General features: G+C 41.4%; 1 protein-coding gene across 1 annotated transcript in view; it reads right to left on the minus strand.

Moving 5' to 3' along the window:
* Positions 1-26,408, minus strand: part of STAB2 (stabilin 2) — a 74,230-nt gene that overhangs the window by 21,688 nt on the left and 26,134 nt on the right. The window contains exons 20-44 of the mRNA XM_054386474.1: positions 25,867-25,950; positions 24,468-24,554; positions 23,856-23,967; positions 22,495-22,675; positions 21,432-21,525; positions 21,066-21,224; positions 20,601-20,696; positions 19,781-19,876; positions 18,788-18,835; positions 16,311-16,447; positions 15,846-15,960; positions 14,936-15,013; positions 14,664-14,756; positions 14,443-14,550; positions 12,132-12,263; positions 10,979-11,104; positions 9,890-9,946; positions 9,171-9,266; positions 8,253-8,448; positions 7,676-7,771; positions 6,801-6,846; positions 5,430-5,506; positions 3,855-3,980; positions 3,243-3,316; positions 1,351-1,422 (exon numbers count right to left, since the gene is read on the minus strand). Coding sequence (XP_054242449.1) covers positions 1,351-1,422; positions 3,243-3,316; positions 3,855-3,980; positions 5,430-5,506; positions 6,801-6,846; positions 7,676-7,771; positions 8,253-8,448; positions 9,171-9,266; positions 9,890-9,946; positions 10,979-11,104; positions 12,132-12,263; positions 14,443-14,550; positions 14,664-14,756; positions 14,936-15,013; positions 15,846-15,960; positions 16,311-16,447; positions 18,788-18,835; positions 19,781-19,876; positions 20,601-20,696; positions 21,066-21,224; positions 21,432-21,525; positions 22,495-22,675; positions 23,856-23,967; positions 24,468-24,554; positions 25,867-25,950 — 2,586 coding nt within the window. The remainder of the gene's footprint in view (positions 1-1,350; positions 1,423-3,242; positions 3,317-3,854; positions 3,981-5,429; positions 5,507-6,800; positions 6,847-7,675; positions 7,772-8,252; positions 8,449-9,170; positions 9,267-9,889; positions 9,947-10,978; positions 11,105-12,131; positions 12,264-14,442; positions 14,551-14,663; positions 14,757-14,935; positions 15,014-15,845; positions 15,961-16,310; positions 16,448-18,787; positions 18,836-19,780; positions 19,877-20,600; positions 20,697-21,065; positions 21,225-21,431; positions 21,526-22,494; positions 22,676-23,855; positions 23,968-24,467; positions 24,555-25,866; positions 25,951-26,408) is intronic.

Genomic DNA, 26,408 nt, shown 5'->3' on the forward strand with positions numbered 1-26,408 from the left:
TCACTGTGCACAGAGCAGCAGATTAACGTGCATGGGAGAGTGGGTATGCCCCTGCTGCAGCTTGCCAGGAAGTAAAGCAATGCAGCTGGTGCAGAGAACCATGTCGCTTGCAAATATGTGGCTTGCAGCATGTGAGCTAGCTAGTGCGAAATGAATGTGGCTGAATTTCAGCCTGCAGTGGTGACAGACAAAATGAGGAATGCTATAGGAAGCCCTACATTGTGTGTTGTGGAGGGAAAGAAAGGAAATGTTTGGTGTGGAGAATATTTGTTGTGTTTTTATTTTTTTCCCTCTTGTTAACCTTCTCATCAAGAGAGGCTTCCATTCTCCCCATCCACCTCTTCACCTCTCTGTTTCACTATTCACTGAGCTGCTTCTGCTGCAGCTGGCAGTGTTGTTATCCTTTATCATGCATCCATGGGGATGTGCTCAAGACTCAAACTATTTGGCTATAGGGGCTGTGGAGTTCTGCTCTTCGACTTGCCCCATGGGAGCTGTGTCCTAAGTGAGCCTGCAAGATGGGACCTCTGCTGGAAACATCTACTCCAGGGAGCCCAGGTCCTTGAGCACCTCTTTGCCCTAATATGAATTTCACTGGTCATGCTGCAGCAGTGTGAGGACTTGGTATTCTGACTAGACTAGAAAAAATTCAGACCAAGAAGGCAATGTGTATGCTGGCACTTGTTCATTTCTCTTGTCCAGGGTGCACAGACATGGCCCCAGATTGCACCAGAAGACTTAATGACAGAGAATATTAAAAATAAACAGGTGCATTGATCCACTGTAGACTCTTTGGCTCCCAATCACTTGGCTCTTAGAACAGCTAGAAGTAGCCCTTGAGCATCAACAATGTGAACTGTAGGTTTGGATATTTTAATCCTTACAGGTAGTATGTAGGTATCATTTGAACCAAGCTCTTGAATTGCTTTGCCTAGAAACTGTATTTATTTATTTTAGTAGTAATTGAAATATTGGTAATCCCTCTATCACAGACATAAATTTAGATAGTAGCTTTTTATACGAACTATAGCAGTGACAAAAATATGCTGAGAAGATATGAGCAACATTTTACCACTACTGACTGAGGTCTGTTTGTCTAGACCTGATCTGCTGTGGTTTATTAAGCCCTCACTTTTGTTATGTCCAGGCTGTGGTCCAGGAAAAACCTTTACTTCATAGTTTCTGAAATAGCCACAGCAATAAAATCTATTTTCAACCAAGCACATTTAAAAATCAGGTAAATTAACATAAGCTGATTGTGGGCATGTCTGACTTAGTTTTAAATGCATATAAAATCCCAAATTGTAATGATTACAAGACCTTAAATCCTTTCCTTAACTGGATACTCACTTGTGAGCACAGACTGATATATGTGCATCTTTTGCCATCTCCAGAGTACCCCTTCAAGCAATTACATACGGCCTACAAAGCAAAACCAAAGAGTATGCATACATGGAAAGAAGATATTTAAAAAATACATAGCACACATTTAACTTGCCCTTTTTTGACACATTATTTCACAGTGATAAAGTGTACAATTTATTAAGCTAAAATTGCATCATACAGAAGTTACTTTGCCATCACGAGCAACCACAGACTGAGATTGGGTAATAACAATTTCTCTGAGGCTCTATCTGCCCATTCCTTGACTGACTATATCTTGTCTCTCCTCTGCTGTCCTGGCTATTTGAAATGATGCCATTGATGTCTGCACATGGCTATTTTGCTGGCAAAACAGGCTAACCCACTAATATGTTTCCCTTAGTTTATTTGTTTGGATTGATATTCCCTTCTCTTCTCTTCCCCTGTTTTGGTTGTTTTGACTTGTATGGGGGTTTTGTTTGTTTGTTTGTTTTTTAAAGTGATGAAATATGTTCAAAACACACTTGGAATTGTGTCCTGATATTACTGATGAAGCAGTAATGCATTTGACACATCACAGTTACTTTGTTTTGCACTTGCAGTTATTACAATGATGAAAAAATAACCCATCTGCAAAAGAATTTCCTCTCCAATTCACAGCTTAATGATTTTCAATTTAGATTTCACATTTAATATATACAGTTCTGAAAATTCCAGGAGATTTCTGCATCAGAAATAAAACTGCTAGGCAGTGTAATAGCAGTGGTTTATGTACCCGGATGACTGAAAGCCCTATTCTGTTCTGTGAGTTTGGATCTGCAGTGCTGGGATTTTATAGTGAAAGTTAGTGCTGCTCTATTGTTAACCATATTCTTATGGGTAAGGAAGTGTAAATAATCATGCTGTAGCTATTTCTATCCACAGTGAGGGTATGTGGAAGAAAATAGCTACCACCTGTCTTATCTAAAGGGATGGGGAAGGAGTTCATTGGCTCTGTGCTCCCACTGGAAATGTACTGACTTGCAAATGATAGACAAGGCAAAAAGTTAATTGATTTGTACTGGCAAAGTGGACCAACAGGGTTATTGCCCTTCCTGTCCTGGGATAACCAGAAGTCAGGACGTGGCCTCTGACTTCTGGTCACTGTTTCGTGCATCAGTTCTGAGGAGACTCTGTTGTGCAGTGCTCACAGGATTACAGTCCTGCCAATAGCCAATATGACACTACAGGGGGATGATAAGAAGTGCTGCAATCAGGGTGTTCAGCCTCTTCTGAGGATACTTTAAAAATAGAAACACTAATCTGTGTCACTTGATTGCCTGGGCCAATTTCTTTCTCCTTTCATCCCTTGTCTTTTTATACATCCTTTTCTTTGGAGAGTAAGTAGCACTTCTGCATGTGAGATGCAGAAAGGTGAAGGAGTGAGTGGATGCTGGTAAGCTGTAACCCCTATAAGAGAACTATGATGCAGGCTGTTTTGTATTCATGTGAACATGTTTGAGCTATGCTGGAAAAAGGGCTAGTCTGTAATGGAATTTTTCCATGGACAGTTTCTATAACAATGAAAGAAACATTATCTGGTAATACTTTTAAACTGACAGGTTTTCATATCAAAACCTCCCAGTAGAGAAAAACAACTGCTTGAAATAGCAAAACTCTGCTTTCCTCCAAAACTTTGGATTTCTTTTACTGAAATTAATTTTTTCATGTTTGTCCACATTCCTTCTCAAATAGTTTTCTGAGGGAAATGTATACTTTCCAGGGTTTTTAAACGAAATCCATTTCTCCATTTAAAAACAAAGTTGAGATGGACAAATTTTTCTTTACCCGACTGCAAACAGTTGGCCAATTTTATTTATCTGTACTGGCAAAGTACTCACTTGATTGGGTCCAGTCTGTGTGCATTCTGCATTTTTATCACATCCACCATTGTTCTCCAGACAAGGGTTGATTTCTTTATGAAACAGAAACAATATGGTAAAAAGGAGTGACTTCTGAAAACCCAAGTAGGGAGAATTTTAAGTAAAATATACTAGGAATGCAGATCTAAGGCAACTATGAATCAATGAAACCAATTCCCTTAACTACTTAACAGCTTAGTCTAGGTCTTGTAGTTGTCTTGGTGAAGGCTAAACCCCTGCTATCAGCATTTCTAAAACCGTATCTGGGGAGGCATTGGTACCAGAGTGTCAAATGTCTTAAAGTTTGTAATGGCAAAAGGAACTTCAGTGCATCAAGCTGCTGAAGACAGGCCTATCCTTACTGAGAGGTACATCTGTTTTAATAAGCACTGTTGTCACACCACACTGCTGTGGTTGCATGGTTTGTCAAGTGGTACCGACCATATGACAGGTAGAGATATCTTTGGCATCAAGATCTATGGTATCAGGAAACCTCACTTCTGGGTCATAGCAAAAGAAAGATCTTCAGTGCACAGGAACTCCCAGTGCTGTAATTTTCCTGTGTGACATATGGGACATTGCAATGCTTACCAATGCAGACAATTCCATCTCCTGTGTACCCAGCATTGCAGATGCACGCTCTCTTGCCAGGCGTTGTCCTTCTGCACTCTGCCTTGGCAGAACAGCCACCATTGCTGGTCTTGCAAGCATCAATAGCTGAACAGTGAAAACAATCCAGACTAAACCCATGTGCTTAAATGGCTTTTTGCTTTTCAGGTTAAGCTGTCTCTATGTTTTTAACAGATTTGCTAACATCTTCTGAACAAGAATCTTTCTGATTTAAGAGGCCACATACTTCATTAGTACCAGGTATTTAATACAAGACTGAAAGCTGAGAAGATACCAGTCTTGTTGAATTCACCCAGAACTGATTTACAGTAACTTCTTGTGTTCAGATTCTGCTCATTTCAACCAAGCATAAAAAAAGGGACCTTCAGGTTCTTCTCTTGATTAAATTTGAAGCTTTCCCTTAGCTTGCCTTTTTCCACACACAGATCACATTTCTTCTCTTGCAAGTGGTCTAGACCATAATACCATTCATCCCTCCAGTGACAAAATTCTCTGGTTGCTATTCAGATGGATATTCATGTCTTTTCTCCAACTCTGGACAAGTCAGAGGCTCACTTGGATTACTCTGAGAGCAAGGGTGAATAAAATCAGCCCAAATATTACTTTAGTTTTTGCCTCAAAAATTCCAACTTGCTGTTTCAGCAGCTGTAATAGCCAGACTGGAGAAATTACTTATCCTGTAACTGGTTTTGCCCAGGAATTATGTGTAGGGGAATAAGGGTGAGTGCAGAGCCACTACGGGTGACCTGTGTGTCACTCAACTTTTCCTGCACATGGGGAATTTCCCAACAGTAGATTAAAATGGATTTGGCTGATTTGTGCTAGAAGAGAAAATGAAAGCAGCCCCAATAAGAACGTTAAAATCTTGGATTAAGACCCTGCCAACTATTGTGAATAGACAATTATGCTTCTGTTCTCAAAAGCATGAGTACTTTAATCAGTTAAGGATTAATTGAAACAACTGTAAAATTAATTACAATCATTGTAGCTGGAAGCAGGCTAAGTCTGGATATCCCAGACTCTTGGAGAGACATCCAGGATAAGCTGCTGTTGCCCCTTTCTGAGGGTCTCAGATCTCTCTTGTCTAAAGAAGCTGATTTTACCATCTCAGAAATCTGTGCAAGTTCAGAAAGCTGAGGAAACAGTAGGGCTATAGAGCTTCCAATAGCTGGAAGTGCTATTGTACCCTGAATTGGCCTCCCTTTGCTGGGCTTTGTTGGGAAAAGGAGTAAAAGTCATAATCCAGGTTTCATTACTCTGCAAACAATGGGGCCTGAGTTGTGCACAGCATGTTCCCTTTTCTCTGGTCTCCCTTAGCACAATGCCTCCCAGCTTGGAGAGTTTGAGCCCTTTGTTTGCTGTGAATCTGCACCTGTTGGGCTCTTACTTATTTTGAGCAAATTGGCAACAATTCCTGTTTTTTAACTGGTGCATAGGGAAGTGGTCATCTCTCACCAGCTCCACAATGACCACAGACTGCTTCAAGCATGTTTTGTCTTTTTCTTTTTTAAAGGGGAAGAAACAAAGTCCACTTGCCTGTGCAGAATGTCCCGTTCCCCTCAAACCCAGCTGCACACTTGCAATAGGCTGTGCCATTTGACAGGAGAAGGCAGCTGAAAAAGTAAATGGAGACATTAAAAGAACAAACCCAAAGTAATCAGGTCTGCTGTACAGTCCTTGTTTTTGTGCATTGTTCTGAACCTAATGTTGCACAGAAATAACAAGGCATTTAACCATACAGTATGATGTGGTTGCAACCATAAAAATGAACCTAGTCGGACCAAGATTTACAAATACATTTTGGATGCACCATTTCAAATATTAAAATTGCACACTTTCGTTAGCAAGAGTCCTATTTTCTTATGCAGAACCCTAGAAGCTGCATGCCTCCTTACCTGAAAGTTGTGCACATACTTTTTTGAGGGATGCGGTTGAACTGATGTGCAGGCATGGGAGCCACAGGTCTGAGTTTTCTGGGTTCAGATTTGGGTTTTTGGACAGTATGCCCTTGTGTATACAAGTGTGGATTTATTGCCAAATGAACTTTGTATAATACAGGGATCACTTCATGATGTCATGCAGGGACGATGTCACAACACAGCACAATCCTGTCCTTGCCTCCCATTTTTGCTATGCCTGCATCTACACCCATACCTACAGCAGTGGATGAATAAGGCTCAAGAGAACATTTTGCTTCTCAGCTCAGAAATGTCTTGATGCCAACATGTATAGGATCCCCCCAAGAAAATATGAGAGTGGAGTTTTGCCAAAAAAACCTGATAAAATGTCATTGCTGCAAACCGCAGTTCACAAAGTGGAGTAGAGAATGGGGAAAATGGGGGTTTGCCCCTCTAGTTTCTCTGCTCCTATGGAAGAGCCGTGGCTGAAAATGGGGAGCCTTTCCAGCCACCTTTTATTTTTTGATTTTTTTTCTTCAAATTTATTGGGCAATGTAAATCTCACTCTCTGATCAATAATGACAGGTGGGTGCGCTTCAATAAATGGATCACTGACTTGCTCTTTTTTAGTCATGTGTGGTGATGAATGGGGCAATTAGGACAAGCAGATAAAGTCCATTGATCAGTCTTGCCCTGGTCTCTTGCTGCAGGCTCTATTTCTTTGTATATTGCATAGCACGGCAGAAAGTCTCATTCCTCCCCACCCTCCCCACCACCGCAGAAAAAAAAAATCCCATTTGTTTCCCCTTTTAACATACACATTCTGAACTTTTTGGCCTCATCACTGAATATGTTGTTAACATTGCTCCTTATCTCTGTGGCAGAAAACATGAGTGTTGTCTATGCTACTGAGAAGTCTTCATTAAAAAAGCAAAATGGACTATATTTTTGCCTTGCAAGTTATTCCCTTTTCCCTCCTGTCCTTCAAGTAAGTGTATTTCATACATACTTAGCACTGGTATGGCAGGAGGTGTTGCATGCATCATCTTTGATTTCTGCAAGAGGGAGAATAAGAGATGAAGCAGAGATCAAAACCTTTTGGGTCAACCTCTTTCTAGTTTCCCAGTCTTTCATTCCCACCATGCAGACCTGGAATCTGAGTTCTGCAGCAGACAACCATGCTGTCAGTCTGTGTAGAGACCCCATCTGCACAAACCAGTGGGTGCCACTTAAATTCCTTTGTGAGGAGGAGGCATGACAGTGTATCACCACAAAAATATTTCTCCTGTTGTCATTTACCTGTATTTAGTCTGATGAGTTTTGCACATTATTAGTTTAGAAAAACCTACACTTGCATAATTAAAATAACTGAAATTTAATCACTTTAAAGTCCACTTCAGTAGTATTTTTTCCTTTGGCAAATTTAGAACTCATATTGAATGGTATTATTGACATGCTTATAGCATTGTTTATTTTGTACTATTATACACAGAGTTCTGAAATAGTTATTTAATAACGTGTTGTATAGCTGAATCAATTTATTGAAGCAGTTGAGAGGATTTTAATTTGTGTCCAAAATGAGCTAGGTAACTGCTTTGAAAAACATATAGCCTTAAAAAATGAGCTATTCTTTTGGGACAGATACAGGATGATGCAGGTAGGGAATTAGCTAAAAGTAAGGCATTTAGGTCTCACAATCTTAGCTGGCTCTCTTTTAGTACAGTAATTAATAGCACAGGAGTGTCACTTGTATTTCATTGCACGTGGAAAGCTGCTGGATAGCTGGTAGTGCAATGGGATCTGATCACAACTGTAGTTCTGGCATTTTCTAAAATGCTTGCTTCTTGCCCCAGGAAAAAAATAAATTAATGAAGGCACACTTACCAGTCTCACACCTTACTCCTCTCCAACCAACGTCACATTCACAGGAGCCATCCCCATTGATCCCACTGCTGCATTTCCCATGGATGCAAGCACAGACTGTGGGGAGATATGGGAGTAAAAACCTGATTAGGGTAGCAGTGTGCACAGCAAGACAGTGAGGGGAAAGGAAGGCAAAGGAGATGGCTCAGATGTCTTCTCCTGACGGCACCTTCTGCTCTGGGCTATTTCAAGAAATGCTTTGGCTTCTGCCTATTGACTTCTACCTACAGAGTAAATCTAAACTCAAAATATGCTTTTCTTTCCTCTATTCCCAAATACAGAGACTAAAACTGTATTTGGAAAAGCAGTGCTATGGAGGGTTAGTCTTGCTGGATGTGGCTCAGAAGGTCTTGTCTCCAAATAAGTGAGCACAGGTGAAATGCCATAATGGGGAACAAGAAGGGTTAATGATGCTCTTGAGACTGGCCTGCTGCCGCAGAGGATCTAGAACGGACATGGTTAAAAAGACCTAAGGGGAAAGTCTTGACATCTGTCAAGACTAGCAGGTGTGCCTGAGTGATTTGGGGCTGCTCAGTACCTTGATCACAGTTGTGGCCATATTTGCCTTCAGTGCAGCTTTCGCAGGCTGTACCCACAAACCCCTCTCCGCACTCGCAGATTCCGGTGCCGTTGATACCATCCAGGCAGACGCCGTTTCCGAAGCAAGCATTCCCTGCTTTCCCTGGGCAGGGCTGGCACTGCTGCCCGAAGAAACCTGCGCAGCACTCCCTTGTCTGTAAGCCCAGAAATGCTGTGCTGAAGGTCAGGGTAGCAAGCATGGCAGCAAGCACGTGGCTGCTGAATATCGACTTTTGGAACTGCTGCTGGTTGAGGGTGAACTGGAAAACTGAATTTTTAGCAGTGTTTCATCTCCCCTGTCTCTGGCTGTGCTTTCTACTGTGCCAGGGCTCTGTTTGCTACCCCAAGTGTTTGGTGGGAACCAGCTGCCCTCCACCACCCCAGGGAAATGTGGATGGGATTGCTAGGGACAAGCATGGGGTTACCCTTTCCAAACCTGTGCTCCCTCTGGATGGAATAGATAGGGACAAGCATGGGGTTACTCTTTCCAAATCTGTGCTACTTCTAGATGGGATTGCTAGGGGCAAGCATGGGGTTACCCTTTCCAAACCTGTGCTCCCTCTGGATAGGATTGACAGGGACAAGCATGGGGTTACTCTTTCCAAATCTGTGCTACCTCTGGATGGGATTGCTAGGGACAAGCATGGGGTTACCCTTTCCAAATCTGTGCTCCCTCTGCACCACATCAGCGCCCAGCCCTTCCTGTGTTGCAGCTATCATTAGCCTTTAACTTTCCAGTCTTTGCTGCATCCAGAACAAAGGCCAGTTGTCAGGGACCACCTTGACATGCTCTGTGTGTTTAATGGGGATTATGAGGATGGTGAAGCTCTGGAATGTGGGTTCCTGGATTTCACCATAACAGAAATGGTATACTCACAATGATGGTTTTAGCACACTTGGTCCAGCACCTGAGCTGGATGGTGTATATTCTCATATTGTTCTCTGAGAGAACACAGTATTTCTTCTCCCCTGTCTGAAAAGAAAAACAACAACAAAAAAAGCCTCCAGAGAAACAGTTGCACTTCTGAGTAATATTGATCAAGTGCTTTGAAAAATGGGTCATTAACTTTATGCATGCTGTGCACTGACTTGCATTCACAATTAAAATGAAGGAAATACTTTTCAAAATAAAAATACATTAGCTAAATGATTTTCTCCTGGTGAACCTGGGATCAATTTAGCTTAGTGCCTGTGGCATTTTAATGATGTGTCTAATACTGCCTTTGCTCAGAATTGAGCAGATTATTTTTCTGAAGTCTGACAAATATTTTTTTTTTCCTGACACATTTCTTGTTCTTTCTACTTTTTCTTTGAAAAGGGACTGCTGAAGTTCTGCAAAAACAGCTACTCAAACATTATCTTCTAGGTTGGGACACAGTGGGGAAAGATTGCTTGCTAAAGAAGCCTTGCTGATCTCATTGTACACTTGCTAGGAGGTTGAGATAAGCATCCATTCAGCTGTTCCTAGTAAAGGAAATACCTCGCATAAATTACTGAAGCTGAAGTAATGGTATTAAAACCAGGATCAAATGCATCTATGCTCATTTTTGATTAAAAAAATAAATTAAAAATTAGTAGGAATGATAAAATACTTACAATTTCTTTTGTTCCTCGGGGACAACTTGATGGGTTTGAACAAACACTGCACTTTTCCTTAAACAACACAAATGGGAGGTAATTAGTAGAATTTATAGAGCTGCAGACAGGTTGTTCAACAGAAAATGTGTAACTTGTGTAACTTCCAGCTATGTTTTAAATATATGCACATTAGCATGCACAGTCAGGATAATTCCTTTGGTAAAGGTGGTGAGGGTAGCTGCACTGCTTGGCAGTAAGTCTGTAGGGACACCTTCTTCCAAGGGGAAGAAGGAGAGTTCTTTTGAATATTTCCTTTTGCTTTCCTAAAGCAATAATTCCCAAAGTCCTCCCCGTTTAAAGCATAATAAGCAAGTCAGTCCTGAGCTTGGATTTGGTTTGCCTGTGGTGTGAGGGTAGTTTGGAAATGGAGAACTTGTACCATGTGTATGTCCCATGCTTTATATGCATGTGAATCATCTGCTTGTGTAAGGTCAGCCTCTGCAAAATGCTTAGACACATGGTTAATATTATTTCTGTTCAGCTATGTCCTTGCTTCTAGCAAGGCTTAAAAGAATGTGTAAGTATGTTGCTGCGTTTGAACACAGCAGGGAAAACAATTTTCCATGGGAAAACAAAGGAAAGTACAACCATTTATATTCCATGTGTAAAGGAACAAAAAAAGGACATTTTACTCAGTGGGTACAGGGAGTTCATGTGTATGTGCAGTGGTAACCTGCACTTGGAATACAAAGACAATTTTTTTCTCTACTAAAAAGATTTTTTTTTCCTCCCCCTTTTACACAAACAAGTGGCCTGGCTAAAAACATATGTTACAATAGTGTATTACTATTATTTTCTGAAAATTAAAACTCAGGATTTGCTTATTCCTGTACTATTTGGGTTATATTTTATCCAAGCTATCAGTACACCAATTGCAAGATAAAAGCTGTCTTACTAGAAAATAAAAATCTGGTAGGAATATCCTTTGTGGAAAATCTGTGCATTCCTTACTGGGAAATAGTGCCAGGTATCCTGTACTTTTGAGCAATGTTTGGCTACAGATTTCTCTGATGGGCCTTGAAGCACTTAAGAAACAGAACCACTTACAATGATCACAGTATCATTGATGTCACATCTGTTCTTCTGGATTTCCAGGACTTTTCCCAACCCGTGAATGATTCCTTTGTCTGTTGCAACATTTGTATAGCTTATAGGTGCATCATTTATGAATAGCTACAAAAGAAATGAAACCTGTTAACAAGTACCAGAGATGTTTGGTAGCTATGTGGTAACTGGAGCAAGTCTCACTTCAGGAAAACCACTGAATGCAGTTAACTTCAAGCACTTGCTCACATCCCAGTTGTTGCATTTAAGAGCTTGACTGGACTGAAGGGCATAAGATGACTTGCAGCCTGTTGAAATTTCTTAGCAATAGGATTTGGCAGAGCAGCTTTTTGCACCATGGGGTGTAAAGATAAAAGGTTTGAAGAAGAAGCCGAAAGCAAGACAGGAGCTGGGACTGCTGTATGCAGGGAATGAGAGGCTTCAGGGAAGCCCTCCCAGAAGCTGCTCTTTCAAGGAGGACTTTCATCATCTCATTGTTACCCTGCACTCCCATGGTGTCCTCACCAGCCACGTCCCCAAGATGCTTTTTCAAGGCTCTGCCATAGGCAGAGCAAACAGAAGGGTTGAAACTGCTTTGGTGAGCAGCTTTCTCTCCTCCTTTGCCTGTGCCCAGAGTGAGCTCTAGAGCAGACAAGGAGAATCAAGTTTCCTTCTCTGTGCCACAGAACTGGGTGTGTTGCTTAATCTTGCTGTGCCTGATTTTCCCAGGAGTGGTCTTGAAAGACAATTCACATTTGTTGTCTAGTGCTTTCAGCTCTTAGGATTGAAAACAGTATTAATGTTTTATAATTGAAGGCAAGTTTCTACTAGCTCTTGAAAGTCAGATTAATGACTGCTTTGTGATGCAGACTTGCAGCTGCAAGAGACAGAGGTCTACCACAGTAGCTACTAAATTGCAATGCTAAATGTGAAGAGCACGACTGAAATAAAATTCAATCAAAGATCCCTTCAAGAATGACTTTGGATTAATCAGGTCTGAGAGAGGCATTTCATGTGAGTGACAATTTCTGTGCTGCTAAATCTCAGAAGCTAATGGGGGGAGCACAACTCCTTTTGACTGCACTCTAGTTTAAATTCAAGCTGGATTCACAGAAAGCAGAAACCTGTTTCTCCAAACAAGTGCAGACAGTAGTACCTGGCTGTTGTGAAGGAAGAACCCGACCTGGTAGGAGAACCCTAGCATGGTCTCCCTGTGCATGCCATTGTGCAGATCGTTCCTCAGGAGCTTCTCATCCAGCAAAATGTGATAGCGGATTTGCCCTTCATCCTGCAAACACACAGTTACATTCACAGATGCATAGCAAAGCAGGAAGAGTTTTTAGGGATAGCTTATCTCAAAAGGTGTAAGCTAAACAGAGATTGCCTGAATTTAGGGAGAAGTTTTTCCAGCTTGCATGTTGTTTCATATTTCCTACTGAGCCTGCATTTCTCTCATAATGAAACTTCTATTGACCACAGGGGATAAGAGGCTACTGAATTTGTGGGACCAAGGTTTACTTGAGTCTGGTACTGTCTATTTCTGTGTATAGGGCTTGCTGACAGATTTTGGGAAATGTTAGTCAGGTCACTTTTTTGGACTCTGAACTTTGTGAGTTCTGCCATCAAAAGTGGTCTTTATATCTTTTAGGGTGGAACACATTATATTTTGATTTCCACAGATTTGACCAAAGTATTTGCAGGCAAGAAAGTGAGAATTAAGATAGAGATAATTTCCATCTATATCCCAACCCTCTTTAATCCTTCTGACCTGGAGGTTTTGGAAGAAAAGCTAACTCTCATCCATCTCCATTTCTGTCTTTAATAACCACCAAAATGAAAACAAAACTTTACTTCATCCAGACCAAAAAATGGGGTGTTTTCCCTGTGCAGAGCTCTTCCCTATGTGGCAGAATTCTCCCAAGGTGTTTTATGAAGAGGAGAAGGTTTAGGCAGAGTCAACATTACAGTTTTCTGATTTCCTTCATCAGATTGCCATGCTAGGCAAGATTGGGAGGATTGAAGAAAGGCAGAGGAAACATTGGTTAAGTAGTGGAAATGAAAAGAATTTCTCTCTGTGTGTAACCTGAATCCAATGGGACTGATGTCCTATGAGTCTCTCAGTTTCTTATAATTGCTGCTTACAAGTAATGTGGAAATTATTACATCATGTCACAAATCACCTAACAGAGCATTCACAAGTCATTTGAGCAGACACAGCTTGATGATGCACAAATTCTTCTGGCGAGGCAGCAAGCAGGACTTTTGCTGTAGGTCTGCCAGTTGGTGGTAAATGTTTTGGGATGAGTCATTTGAACTCCTTAGCTTCCTGGCAAGTAGGGACAGAGTGTGACAGGGTAAATATTTATGGAAGAGGCAGAGAAGTACTAATGTCATTGAACAGTTATGGGTGAAGCTTCCTCTGCAAGTTGTGGTTATTGGTACATGCATTTGATAAAGCTGTTTCTAACTGCATTAAATATGAAGTGAGCACTGTGGTGATGCAGGGAACAGCTTATCATGGGCAGAGACTGACAGAATTGAGAAGGCTACTTGGCCTTGTAAATATGTCAGGGCACAAATGCCAGAGAAAGTTGTTTGAGCTAAAGCACATTCCTGGCATAAGAATAAAGAGGTATAAACTGTCCAGAGGTATGCTGTCAAAATCATATAAACTAGCTCTGGGCACGAGGACTCAGGTCAGCAGGGGAGGTGGGATGGACAAGACCCTGCTGGCTGGAGGAGCTGATGGCCAGGTCAGGCATGAGTCTGATGTGGGTCTCCTGGGACTGGGCAGCAGCAACTTGCCTGAGGAAATGTTTCAAGCCAGGAAAATTTTGAAAAGTCTTCTGAGCTCTGTGAGTGACCAACGGTGCTTGTAAACTGAGATTAGAAATGGTTTGCAGAAAGTGGCTGGGCAATAACATTTCTGCAGGAGTGACAGAACAAGCATCTGGATAGTTTTCAGAAAGAGTCAGAATATTTTGTGGTATTATTAGTGATTGGGTTGCCAGTGATGAGAAAGGCTTGCACGTGTTCACCTAGGAAACTCATTGCAGTGTTATTCATGACCCTTCCTGTTCTGATCTTCTTTGTCAAACAAGCAAACCAACAAACAAACAAAACAACCAACAAAAATTCCCCCAAACAACCAAACACCAAAGCAAAACCAAGCAACCACCCCAAACAATAACAAAAAATGAGTTTACTGATTAACTGTCTTGGATAATATCAGCATAGTTCTGATCTAGAGAAGGATGAAACCCGGAACACACAGACAGGCTCTTCCAGCAGCCTCAGAAAATATGGGTAGATCCATCCATCCTCACCTTCTCTGGTGTTAAATACAAAACCATATTTACTGGATTTCTGGAAACCAAATCCCTCTTCCTATTTTAGTATCCTCTCAATCCATCTATTTGAAACTGAGATAAGATACTGAGTGGTTAAGTCTTGTGAGTAATACATACCAAAGCAGCAGGCTTTTTATCCCTTAGGTAATTTTCTACAGCATCATTATCTGGGGCAAAGATTGTATATGTGTTTGCAGCTTCTATTTGACTTGCCAGGTTGTATTGCTGTTGTGAAACACATAAAACCAAATCAGAATGACCACTGATAGTCTGATCACAGACCAAATGGAAATAAAGCAGAGAATCACTTCTACTCTTAAAACAATGTGAAACCTTACAATGATGTAGCCCCTGAAAATGGAGTAGTCAGGCATTTGCTCCAGGCGGGCCAGCAGCCGCGGCATGACAGTGCTGCGGAGCGGTGTCAGGACCTGAAGAGGGAGCAGATAAGCCTTGTCAGCGCATCTGTGCTGTGCTGTGGTCGCAGCTGCAAGAACCAAATGCAAGACAAAATGCTGTTCTGTGCCAGCACTTTTTTTCCCAAGAGCTGTTAATAATTTTCCACTGCTTGTAGTGCAGATGACCAAATCCTCCCTATGTGACCATATACCTTATCAATAACGTGTATGATCCCATTTGTGGATGCGATGTCGCCAGCCACGATGTGAGCGCCCTCAAGGGTGAGGTTCTGAAAGAGCGAGAGAAGAGAGGGCTTTTTGTAACACGTTGGCAGTGTTGTCCTAGTAGTTCATGCTGTGGATTTCCACACCCTCCCAAATGCTTTCCTGGGGCTCCACCCTGGTTTCACTTGTGCCTGTCTGTACCGGAGGCCGGGTTACTCTTAGGGTACCATTCCCAGAAGGGATGGCTCTGTGAGACTGTGCTGTTCCCTGCAGGCAGACTGACAAAGCCATGGTTGCTGGCATCGGGGTGGTTGCTTGGGGTAGGTGTGTTCATCCCCACCCCGTGGCAGGATGAGCTCCTCTACTGATTCATGCAATTCATTTTTGTGCACCTTTCCTCCAGGGTATGGAAGTGGGAACTTTTTCTCCCCTTAATGTGGGTGAAATACTTAAATGCACCATATATATTTCTGGAAAATTGTCCTGAGAATATGGTGTACTAAATGGAAAGGCTGAGTGGGAAGGACTGTTAGTTGTACTAGTTTTGGTAGTTTGGGACTATCAGGTTGCATGTGTAGACATATGCATGACATCTTACTTTCCCTGAAATAAGTTAGATGTTTATTTGGTGTTCTTAGTCTTTAGGCAGATCACAAAGGCTGCTTCATGTGGGGACTATGCTTCTGCTTGGCTGCTGTCCACTGTTACACATTAGGAATAAATTATATTGTGGACAAATCTCTGCTAGGTAAAGTGGTGAAGAAAAATCAAGTTAATGTATCTCCCTGAGCACCCAGTATAACTGATCTATTCCTTTAAATTTATGACACAGTTTTTTTAAAAATACAGGTTTGTAATGTCTTGGTGCTTTTTTTAACACAAGAAAGGTCATCTCACCCCATTTTCTTTAGACAAGTGTAGAAAGTTGCTCTGTAGAGATGTTGGGAGCATGTCAGAAGATGATAAATTTTGGAAATCAGCAAAGCTGTAAGCTCCTGTCAGTACATGATACCTAAAGGAAATTAACTATATTTGAAGATAATGTATTTTCTCCTTTCCCCCACCCTCAAGATAAAGATGTTTAGTGTATCTAAAACTGTAGCTTAAAGCAGTAATTGTTTGTACAATACCTAATTTAGCTATGTTCCAATCTTACTTTGGCCTTTAAACAATTCTAACATACAACAAATAATACCTTTGTTTTACCTCTACAGTGACTTAAACTACAGTAACTAGAAGGGGAATCTTATGTCCATCCTTTAAAATGAAAATGACTGTCTAATGCCTTCAAAACAAAGGCTCGTTTGGCATAGAAAGCAATTCATTAAAAAAAACCACCCAACCCCCAAACCATTAAAATACTTCAGTAGAGTTGGGATGTTGCTCTTTGACATCCAAAAGGCTTTCTCATCTTCTTCCATGTTTTCAATAGCTTGGAGAGAAGGCACGAGGACAGTTAGGTTTGAGGTCTTGGACAACACCGAGTTTATCTCAGCCTCCTGCATGAAAGTAAAGAGGCTGAAAGAATTCATCCTAAGGACAATCTATAAATAGCAGCTGGTGACAACTTAGCAAGGTGGAGAATGTGATGTGTTTTGTGACCAGCCTGGAGAGGAAAAACTATTACTCTGAGCAATGACTGGAAGAAAAGTACATAGAGCTGCACAGAAATGGTAAATGAGTGTCTATTTTTTACAGGATAAATTGTCAGCATTTAAAGAGCGCAAGCAATGTTTAGGTCAGAATCATTTTTTTGTTATGAAATGCATAAGTTGCCTCCCATAAAAGTTAGTCTGTCTCATGGATTTATTTACACACTTAAATGTTTTTAAAAGCCTCCAAACCATGGTGATAGATACTAGTGGTTACTGGTAACTTCAAGTAACCTGCTCTTACAGAGCACTCCATGCTATTTAATAGAAGGATTATGAAACATGAAATAAGAAACCCACATGACATAATGTTCCCATGTGGAATAAGACTTTACCATGGCTGGTATTTTCAAGATCTTTAAGGGATATCTGTTCCCACTAGCACTGCAGTAGAGCTTGCTATTGACAGCTCTAATTTTAGATGGTGGATGAGGACTCTGCAGTGTGCACTGACTGATTCACCTTCTGTATGTTTGCATCTGACTTGAAGATGGGGAGAGCCTCCACTGGAGAGGATTTTTCCAGGTGTGTGTCTGTGGTTTTGTGTTTTTTTGTTTGCTTGTTTGTTTGTTTGTTGTTGTGGGGTAGGAAAAGGAGAGATAAAGATTGGAATGTAATCTTGCAAAAGATGTGGTTCTCCAAACTTTTCACAGGCTCCACAGCTTACCATTCTTGATACTACAAAACTTGAGGGAGTAATATGAACTTGGGTTCTACAGTTTTGCTGCTGGTATGCTGCCTGGAAGCTGGCTTATTTGGAATAGTCCTTCGATACCCACACTGCGTTTTAAGTCAGAGAAAGGAACCTGCTCCCTTAAATAGCTGGGAATTTTGTCTCTGTAAAGATCATCCTTCTTTATATCTGTCATCACTGTCACCTTCCAAATATTTAAATGTAGAAACAGCAACAGGCTTCCCTTTCTTATCCTTCCTGACCATCAAAAAAATATTTGGTTATGAAAAGTGATAAACATCACATTCCTGCTCAAGTATGAAGTCAAAAACCCCACTGATGGATATACCTTCCTATTTTGCCCATGTTTGTAGCTACCATTATTTAAGGGATAACATCTATCTGAAGTGTGGCATAAATTTTCACATCCTTGTTTCAACAGATTCAACAAAATCTGCTCCCTAGTTTCCACCAGGCACCTTTAGGCTCCCCCACCCTCCTCCTTCTACCCCACTTCATTATCTAAAGAGCACATTAGCAGGTGAACAACCTCTCCTATTGTGCTCATTTCTTTAACCTCATTAGCTTCTCTAGGAAGTGTCCAGTGCTGCAGCCTGAGCCCAGGGCCAGGCAGATAACAGATTTAAATTACCCTCACTGGCCTCTTTTTTAAGCAGCGCCCTGAGGTCCCTCTTGCAATTGTGTGCATTAAGGATCCCTGGGATACCTAACCTTGAAAAGCATGAAAGCAGATATAATACTATGAATTCTACTTCTGATGTATTCATTAATTCCTTTCTCTTTGCCATGTATTTGCTATACACATGTTATATTTAGGCTTTAAGCTCTTTGTGGGAAAAACTGGTTTTGATTTTTATTCTTACAGTTGCATTCACAGTGAGTCAGGACCTCTAATGTTACCGCTGCATGCGAAAATAAGAAGTAGACAATGACAATCAGTCTATCTACAATTTTTATTCTAACTTGGTGCTTATCTAATCTAAAGCCAAATAAACGAATCTGTTTCTTCATGTCCTACACTTCAGTCAAGATGAAGCAGACTTGGCTTTTTTTGGGAAATGTAAGGCATTGCCATCCCTTTCCTCTTGTTTGTAATTTTATTGCATGAGGGAAGTTGGAAGGAGTCACTTTGGTGTATTCAGGCTTTCTTGCACCACACTGCTTGTTGTCTGGACTAAAGAGGAGTCATGAGTTATGTAGCCCCCTGCCTCAGAGACTGAGCTTTTGTCCTGCTCTTCTGCTTGTGAAGCTTCCTTGTTTCCCTAAATTTGGGATCAGAATTTGGTTTTCAGGCAGAGATAGAGAACCAGATGATGAGCACTGCTATGACTGTTGGGAGAGGCACTACAATGCCTTTCTGGAGCTTGATCCTCTGTGGTGTGATGGGAATATTGCTGTGAGGTTCCCATTTCTACAGACTAAAAGACTCCTACTTTTCTGCAAACTTGAACATACTGAAGAAAAAAAACCAAACAGCCATAAAGTGTACTTACATTAACCCACTGGTTAAATGCAGCTGCTTCTGACAGAGTAGATAACTCCTGATTAGAAACAGAAAGAGCAACAACTATGTCAGTTGTAATTATCTGTCTTAAAGTACTCATGCTGTAGTTTGTGGTGTAACCATTTGTATCTGGCCTGGCTGATGTGACACGAAGGAGAAGGCTTTCAGTGTATCTGAAAAGGGAAGACATGAATGTTTTTGTAGTGCTGACACTTTCTGGTAATGGGCACTTCTGAAAATGAGGTCATCTGCTGCTTAGGTGTATTAGGTATACCTCACCTTGGTACGTAACATGTACTGACCTCAGGCTAAGTGTTAATTTTCTGGAAATACAAGCCTAAATCTTATGTTCAATGCAAAATTAATTTTAAAAAGGTATATTGTTTTCCTTGGTATTTGTACAGCATCTTACATTTCATCCTGCTAGTAGAGGGTCTTTATTCTGCAGCAGTGATTTGAACAGAGATAGATGCTGGTATGAGCAGGGACAGCAGATCCTGCCAAGAGCTGTGGAAGATTATTGCTAGTGGCTGAGGCAGCTGACACTTCCATTTTTCCTATGCTGTTAAATGTATATTTATTTCACCAATTTACTTATTTTGGTTTTATTTGCCTGCCAATAATCATGGTTTGTTTTAACACGATAAATTGGCCATTTCCACTGAGATAACCCTAAGGAAGAACTTCAGAAGTGCAGGTGCTCCCCACTCCCATCTGCATGTTAGGCCTCTGGGCTTAGCATTCTTCAATTTGTCTTAAAGACTTAGGCTCATATTCCTTAGGCTCCTTTCCAAGCTAACACACAACAGATCATTTTTCTATCAGGCAACAGTGTCCAGCAGGAACATGGTCTACAGATAGCACTGGTGGGCATCATATTTTTCTAGCTGTTTGTAATGGCTTTGCTATATCTCTGGTTAAGATCCAGTGTGAAAACTGTGCAACTAGCCCTGTGCTCAGAGAAGACGACCATCTTACTCACATCTGCAGCATTGCCATAGCATATTCTGCCATCTCCTTCATAACCGCTTGGGCACACACATTCCCAGCCACGAGAAGACTCAAACTGACAAGTTGCCTTTGAACCAGAAAGAGAGAAAATGTTAGATGCTTTGGAGACCACTCAAGATCAAGAATTGCCTATAAAGCCTCTTCCTGAAAGCCATTTGTATACAGATATAAAGTTAAAGGATTTTTGTGCCATTTTGCATGGACATACGTCTTTACTTTCATATAGGAAAAACTGCACAAGCCAAGGGCACTAACTTCCTTGCCTGCCCATTGTGCACTAAGTCTGTAGGAATCTAAACGCTTGCTCCACCCTCTTTTAAGGCCCTGGTCATTCCCCAGGCTATGGCAGATCCATCCTCTGCTCCCCAATACTCTTTGCTTGAGCTTTATCTCTGAGGCTGGTGTGGCTCTTGCAGACACTAGAAAACACAGCAGATCCTGCGGGTCTGCTGAACACATGCAGCTGATAGATGCCCATGCAGAGATGTGTGACAAGAAGCTAGTGCATCCAAAGCATGGTAGAGAAGCAGCACTCATTCGTTCCAGGCTTGACACAGTCCTTCTATGCAGGCATGGTTGAGAGCAGCCCTTGCAGTCTGTCCTCAGCACACGTGCTGCACTGACGTGGCTCACATAGCATTTCCGGTGCTTGTAGTGCTGCCCAGTAAGCTCTGTTGCAGCTCAGACAGAAACTGTGGCCTTGGAATGGTAAGGAAATTTTATGGTGTGTGTGGGAGGAGAGGAGCGATATGTATCTGAACACTTTGTTCAGAGAATGATTAATTACTTACCAGATGATGGCATTTTCCATTTTGTTCCAGGCACGAGTTTATGGGCGTGCATTCAACTCCATTCCCCTGAAATCCATCCTTACACTTGCAGTCATTCTGTCATTTCAGCAAAACACAGCAGTTCATTAAAATGATTAAAATAGCATGCATATTCTAGATGTGGCAAACTCACCTCGCTGTTTCTGCATAGCTCCCTTGACTTCAGTGGAATGACACTGATTGAAAGACCTTTATACCTGGCATCTACTTTAATGTACCTACTAAAAAGTATTTGATGCCAGAACACCACCACATAGGAGGGAGAGAGCATTGGGATAGCAACTGAAGGAAACTGAGTGTACGGGGGCAAAATAACTTTGTGACTGGGAGAGAGAGGAGAATCTGGGGAGGAAAAGAGGGTAGGAAGCACTGGCAAATTGGGTGAGGTCTACTGCTGAAGGTGGCAGTGAATGTAAGAGGACATACCTGACCTGGCCCAATGTATATGCAGGTGGCATTTTCATGGCACCCTGCTGCAGTGGGCAGCAGACAGTTGTTGATGGCTGAGCAGTCCCTTCCATCACCTGTCCACCCTGCCTGGCAGATGCAGGTGTGCTCTCCTGGTCCTGTTTGAATGCACTCTGCCTGGGGGAGATGCAGAGACATCTGATCAAGACAGTAGGTGGCATCTGGCTTTAGATATAAGGCTTGCATAAGCAATAGTGATGCTCCTGTCTGGGGAATAAACTTGAAACTCCAGTGAAAATTATAACTGTTTCTTCTGTTACAGTTTCTGTCCAAACCTTTCTTACTGCCTAATTTGCTATACCTGTGGGAAAAATAGGTACTTACATTGATATTGCAGCCATCTGTGTTTAAAGCAGCACAAGGATCAACTTTGCTGCAGCTCATGCCATCTCCCTCATAGCCAGGTTTGCAAATGCAGCTATAGAGACAAGAGGAGGAAGGAGGCATTAAATATGACAGGAAACCAATACAGCAACTGTTTTCCACTGTAATGTGCTATGTATAGGCAGCTTGAAATCTGTAACATTGGATTCATGATATAAATAGTTTAAGTGCATATATTATAATATATTTTAAAATATTAACAGGGAATCAAATCAGGGATCCCTTCTCTGTGTGTGAGTTGGGGAGTAAAATTAATTCTGTATAGAAGTGATATTTGCAAAGGTGAGATAATAGCTCTAAATTAATTAGGAGCTGGGCTTGCTCTTTCAGTGACACAGAAGATAGCTCTCTCCTTGAAATGCATGCAAGACAACGCACACCCCTGTTTCCTACCACAAGATTAGAAGGAATTTCTTAAGCACTCAAGTTACACAGCATTTCCCATTCTGCTTTCTGTGGTGACTCATTATGACTGCAGTGAGAGACAAACTTGCTATGTATTTAAGGTGAGCGTGAGGCAAGCGCAAGGCAGCTGTAGCAATAACAGTGTTTTGTGATCAGTCCTTTCAGTGCTCTAAAGGCTGTGCTGAAGTCCACAGTGTTGTGTGTCACACAACTCATACCTGAGCTGACCAGAATGAGCTCTTTAAGAGTTTCATTGCTTTTCAGTGAGGCTCAAACTAATTCACAAAGGGATGATTAGAAAGAAGTGGTTCCTAAGAGACTTTGTAGCTGCTGATAGGAAGGCAGTCTTCTCAAAAAGGTTCAGAACTGTATGCATCTGTACATTACCAGAGTTAAATATGCACAGGATAGTGCATGAAGAGCTCTTGGTTGCTATCTTGCAACTCAAGGTCGATGCAGTGCATGTTTATGCTTTTTGCTGCATAGCAGCATTTCAGCAGCTGTTGTTTGTGTACTGCTACAGGATTCTGTTTGATCAAGCAAGTGGGAAAGAACTGCATCATAGTTAGTACTAATTAGATGCAAGTTCCTGACTTACCTCACTGCACCATCACTAATCTGACAGTCTGCATGGGCATGGCAGAGCTGTAGGGAGGGCTCACAGGGAGCAATCTGCTGATTGCAGAGTTTTCCTGTGTATCCACTTCTGCACGATCCAGGAAGACAGATCCCATCACTGTCTACTCGGTTATCACACTTCCCATAAATGCAGAGGCAGTCTACCAGAGATAAATCACAATGCACATAGTTCTATGGTGGTACACCGATCCTTACATTGCATTTCTTGTGAATTGGGTTCTCCTTTTTTTCTAGAATCTTAATATTTGTATTTTTGAATTATCACTTTGTTGGGTGACTTATTGTTTATTTATCACACCTGTGTCTTTTCAGATGTGTTTTATGCATAACTATTTAAAATTGATTGTGAATTTCAGAGAAGTTGGAGCAAAATACTGTGCCCTAGGCTATTAACAGTAGAGTTATTTTCTTGCACAGCCCTGGGCGTGCTTTCAGTGATATGGGAAGCCTTTTAATACTAAGTAATACAAATTGCACTGTGCTGGACTAATACACAAAGCAGCAACACAGATCTACCAGCACTTTGCTGGGGCTGGGCTCATTAGTGCTGCTGGAAGTGATAGCAGGGTATAGTAGGCAAGCCTTCTGCAGTCCCAAGAAGGGCCAGTCCTGACTAATTGATTTAACATGTACTGCTCTGACAGGACTGGAGCTTAGGCAATATCACCTTATCTTACTGAATTTGTCTTCCTTTTATATTCCCCCCCGCCATGTACTTCTGAACCTTCAAGTGAGCTGTGCTTCATGAATGACAGGCTGTTTCATAGCATAAAAAAAAAAGACTAAAACTTATTTTGTGGATGAGGAATATATTTGATGTATATTTTATATACTTTCAAATGGTTTGACATAGCAGGATTAAATCTGTCAGTATAAAGAAGGTGACTGCTGAAACTATAAACCGTTCAATAGATTAGAAATAATTCAGTAATGGTTATTAAGTGGCTTTAAACATAATGTGTTTATAGGTCTAGTTGTTCTTAGATTACATGTTTGTCATTACAGGCAGAATCTGCTCTCTTGTGGGCAATACCATGTGGGAATGGAATGGGAAAGATTTCCTTTCACGAGTGAGACATAAATAAACAGTAAATTAACATAAAGCAAGCTATGGCCCCTGCAGAAAGCCTAGTTAGGTCAGTGAGAAGATTTTCATTGACTCTGGATTTATATCCCTTATAAGAAATAAAAGTACGCCAGAGATATCTTGCTGACTTGCCATAGAGATTGTTTAGCAAGCAGTTAACTCCTATCTTAATGTCACTAGGGTTCAAAAGAAATAGCCCATACTCTTAAGTGAAGAAGTATGGTTGTACTTACCTTTGTCACATTGAGGTCCGTACTTGCCAGGGTCTGAGCAGAACTGACACTGTGAGCCTTGAAATGCCTCTGTGCAAACACAGGTCCCATTTCCATCCAGGCCATCCATGCACTGTGATATGGAACAGAAGTGATTTCTATGTAAAAATTGAAATAAAGCTTTGCACATCCCGCAGAGAAGAGACTATATACCTGTCTATTTTTCACTGTGATAAACTACCAGGAAGAAGTGCATCTTTCATTTAAAGGACATTTCAAAGCAAAAGCTTTCCTCATGCTTGTAGCTGTGTATTCTACCTTTGCAATTTTAAAATGAGAATAGTAAACCAAGTCATTGCCCTGTGCTAAGTAAATGTATCAGGATGGGTCACCCAGCTCCAGCTTTATGTGCTCTGTGGTGGAACCTCAGAAACCTGCAGTTTGAACATCTGAGAGGAGACTGATTTTTTTTCCTTCCTCTCTATCACTGAACCTGAAAATCATGGTTATCACTGGACTAAATGGAGGGTGTAGCACTTGGGGAGCCTAACGCGCCTGTTGTGCAGAAGTGCTTGAGAGACCTTCGGGATGCGGTCTGCCATTTCCTCCTTGGGAATGCAGGTTGCTGCTTACCTGTCCATGCCCTGAACAGGGTTTGGAAAAACCTCCTGGACATGGACTGCAGTCAGGACCAAAGAAGCCTTTGCAACACTCTGGTTCCTGTGAAATAAAATACATATTTTATTTTCCAGAGCCTTACTGTGGAGGCAATGCATGGAAGAAAACTCTCCATTGTGTTTTGGCCCTATGGCAAAGGTCTGTAGGTGTAGCTGGCTCTTAAGGCTTCTGTTCAACCAGAACCACCTCTGCAATGGCTTTCTTAAAACCAGGAAGGGTGTTGGCAGCTCAAGAAGGTGAAGCAGAGACCACCAAATATGTCTCTTGCTCTTATTAGACTCATTAGTATTAAAGTCCCTGTCCAGCACCAGTTTTGTGTTTCTGTGTGTGTCTGCTCATACTGTGTGTACTCGTACATTTGGCAGTGGGAGTGTAGCACAATTCAGAGATCAGGAACTTGAAGATATGTTTCACACCAGGGAGACACTGTGAAAGCTAGCCATATTGTTTCATCTTCCTCCTTCCCATCTGCACCAGTATGGGATTTAGCCATGACAGAGTCCTAAACATTTTTCTCAACTGCATCTTTTGTTTTATTCATGAACTGGCTGCTTGATCCATTTATTTATCAAGAGCACAGAAAATGTATTAGAAAAATCCCTAATTTACACACTTGACTCAAGGGAAATAAGAATTAACAAAAAGCTCTCAAAGCTCACAGATTTGTAGACTTCTCTGTTTGTTACTTACTGGTGGTCATGAAATGCAGAAGGCTATTTAGGATCCCCAGCAGCAGAAAGGTGTAAGTAGTTCTCAGGGGCTAATGACTTCTGTGAGAATTAGACTTGCCAGGAAGAGCAAGTGGAGCATGGCTCTCAGGAATGTTTCCCTGTGTCAGTGTGAGCTGAAATTCCCCCCCCACACCAACAATAACCAGGCTAGCTCAGTCTGAGTCAGCTAGCTCCGCTCTTTCACTTTCTCTGCTCGAACTTTGAGAAGAAAAATTAAAAAGACAGTTTCAAACCATCACATTCCCATATATTGTTACCCAATATTGAGTGAAGCCCTGGGGAAAGAGCGACTGGGACCAGAGGGGACCAAGTTGTCCTGTTCTTCAGGGGTTCTGTATGGGACAACAACATCTTGGCTTGGAGCCTTACTTGAAAACTGCATCACAGAGTGTGAGAGTGTTGTTATCAATAACAAATGGCAGCTAAAAACTTCACTGGAGTTTGCCTGGTATTTTGCTCTAACCCTTCACAGCAGCTCCTCTCAACCCCTTCCGAAAGTGTATGGAAACTACATGGACATCTCCAAGCATCTCTCAACTCCAGAAGTAAAGTTCACAACATAAACGACAGTATTTTAGAAAACTTTTTTATACATTTCACCTTAAGGATCCATAGCTCTCTACCTTGATTGTTATGTTGCAGGCTCTGGCACAGCCGGTTTTTTGGAAGGTTGGGCCTTCAATGACGCATCTCCGTTTTGAGAAAGGCTGGAACATGCATGAGATGGAAGCATTAATATTTCTAAGCAACACATGGTTCAGTGATACAGTCTTAATACTGCAACATAATTTAAATGGAGAAGAGAAAGCACCTTGCTATAGAGTCACAGTAAAAAAAAAAATTATATACTTTTTAATAATGTGAATGTTGTTCTCATTATTACAGAATATGGCATATAGGATTAATTACCAACATGGAGAATGTAGTTCTTGTGGTAGCTAGACTTGAACTTAATGCAGACAGATTTGCATCTCTTAGATGCAAAGATTTTCAGTCCTTTCTGAAGCTGCTTCTACAGGCAGCTGCTTCTGGGAGGATTCTTAGTCAAAAGGAAATTTTTAGCAGATGTGAGGTCTATTTTACATGTCTCCCTCCTCTATTTTTCATTTACTAACTCTCAAAACATGATCATAGTAATTCTCATTCCTCGCCTCTCTCTTCTGCC

This window comes from Indicator indicator, chromosome 14, assembly GCF_027791375.1.
Source record: "Indicator indicator isolate 239-I01 chromosome 14, UM_Iind_1.1, whole genome shotgun sequence".
Classification (NCBI taxonomy): domain Eukaryota; kingdom Metazoa; phylum Chordata; class Aves; order Piciformes; family Indicatoridae; genus Indicator; species Indicator indicator.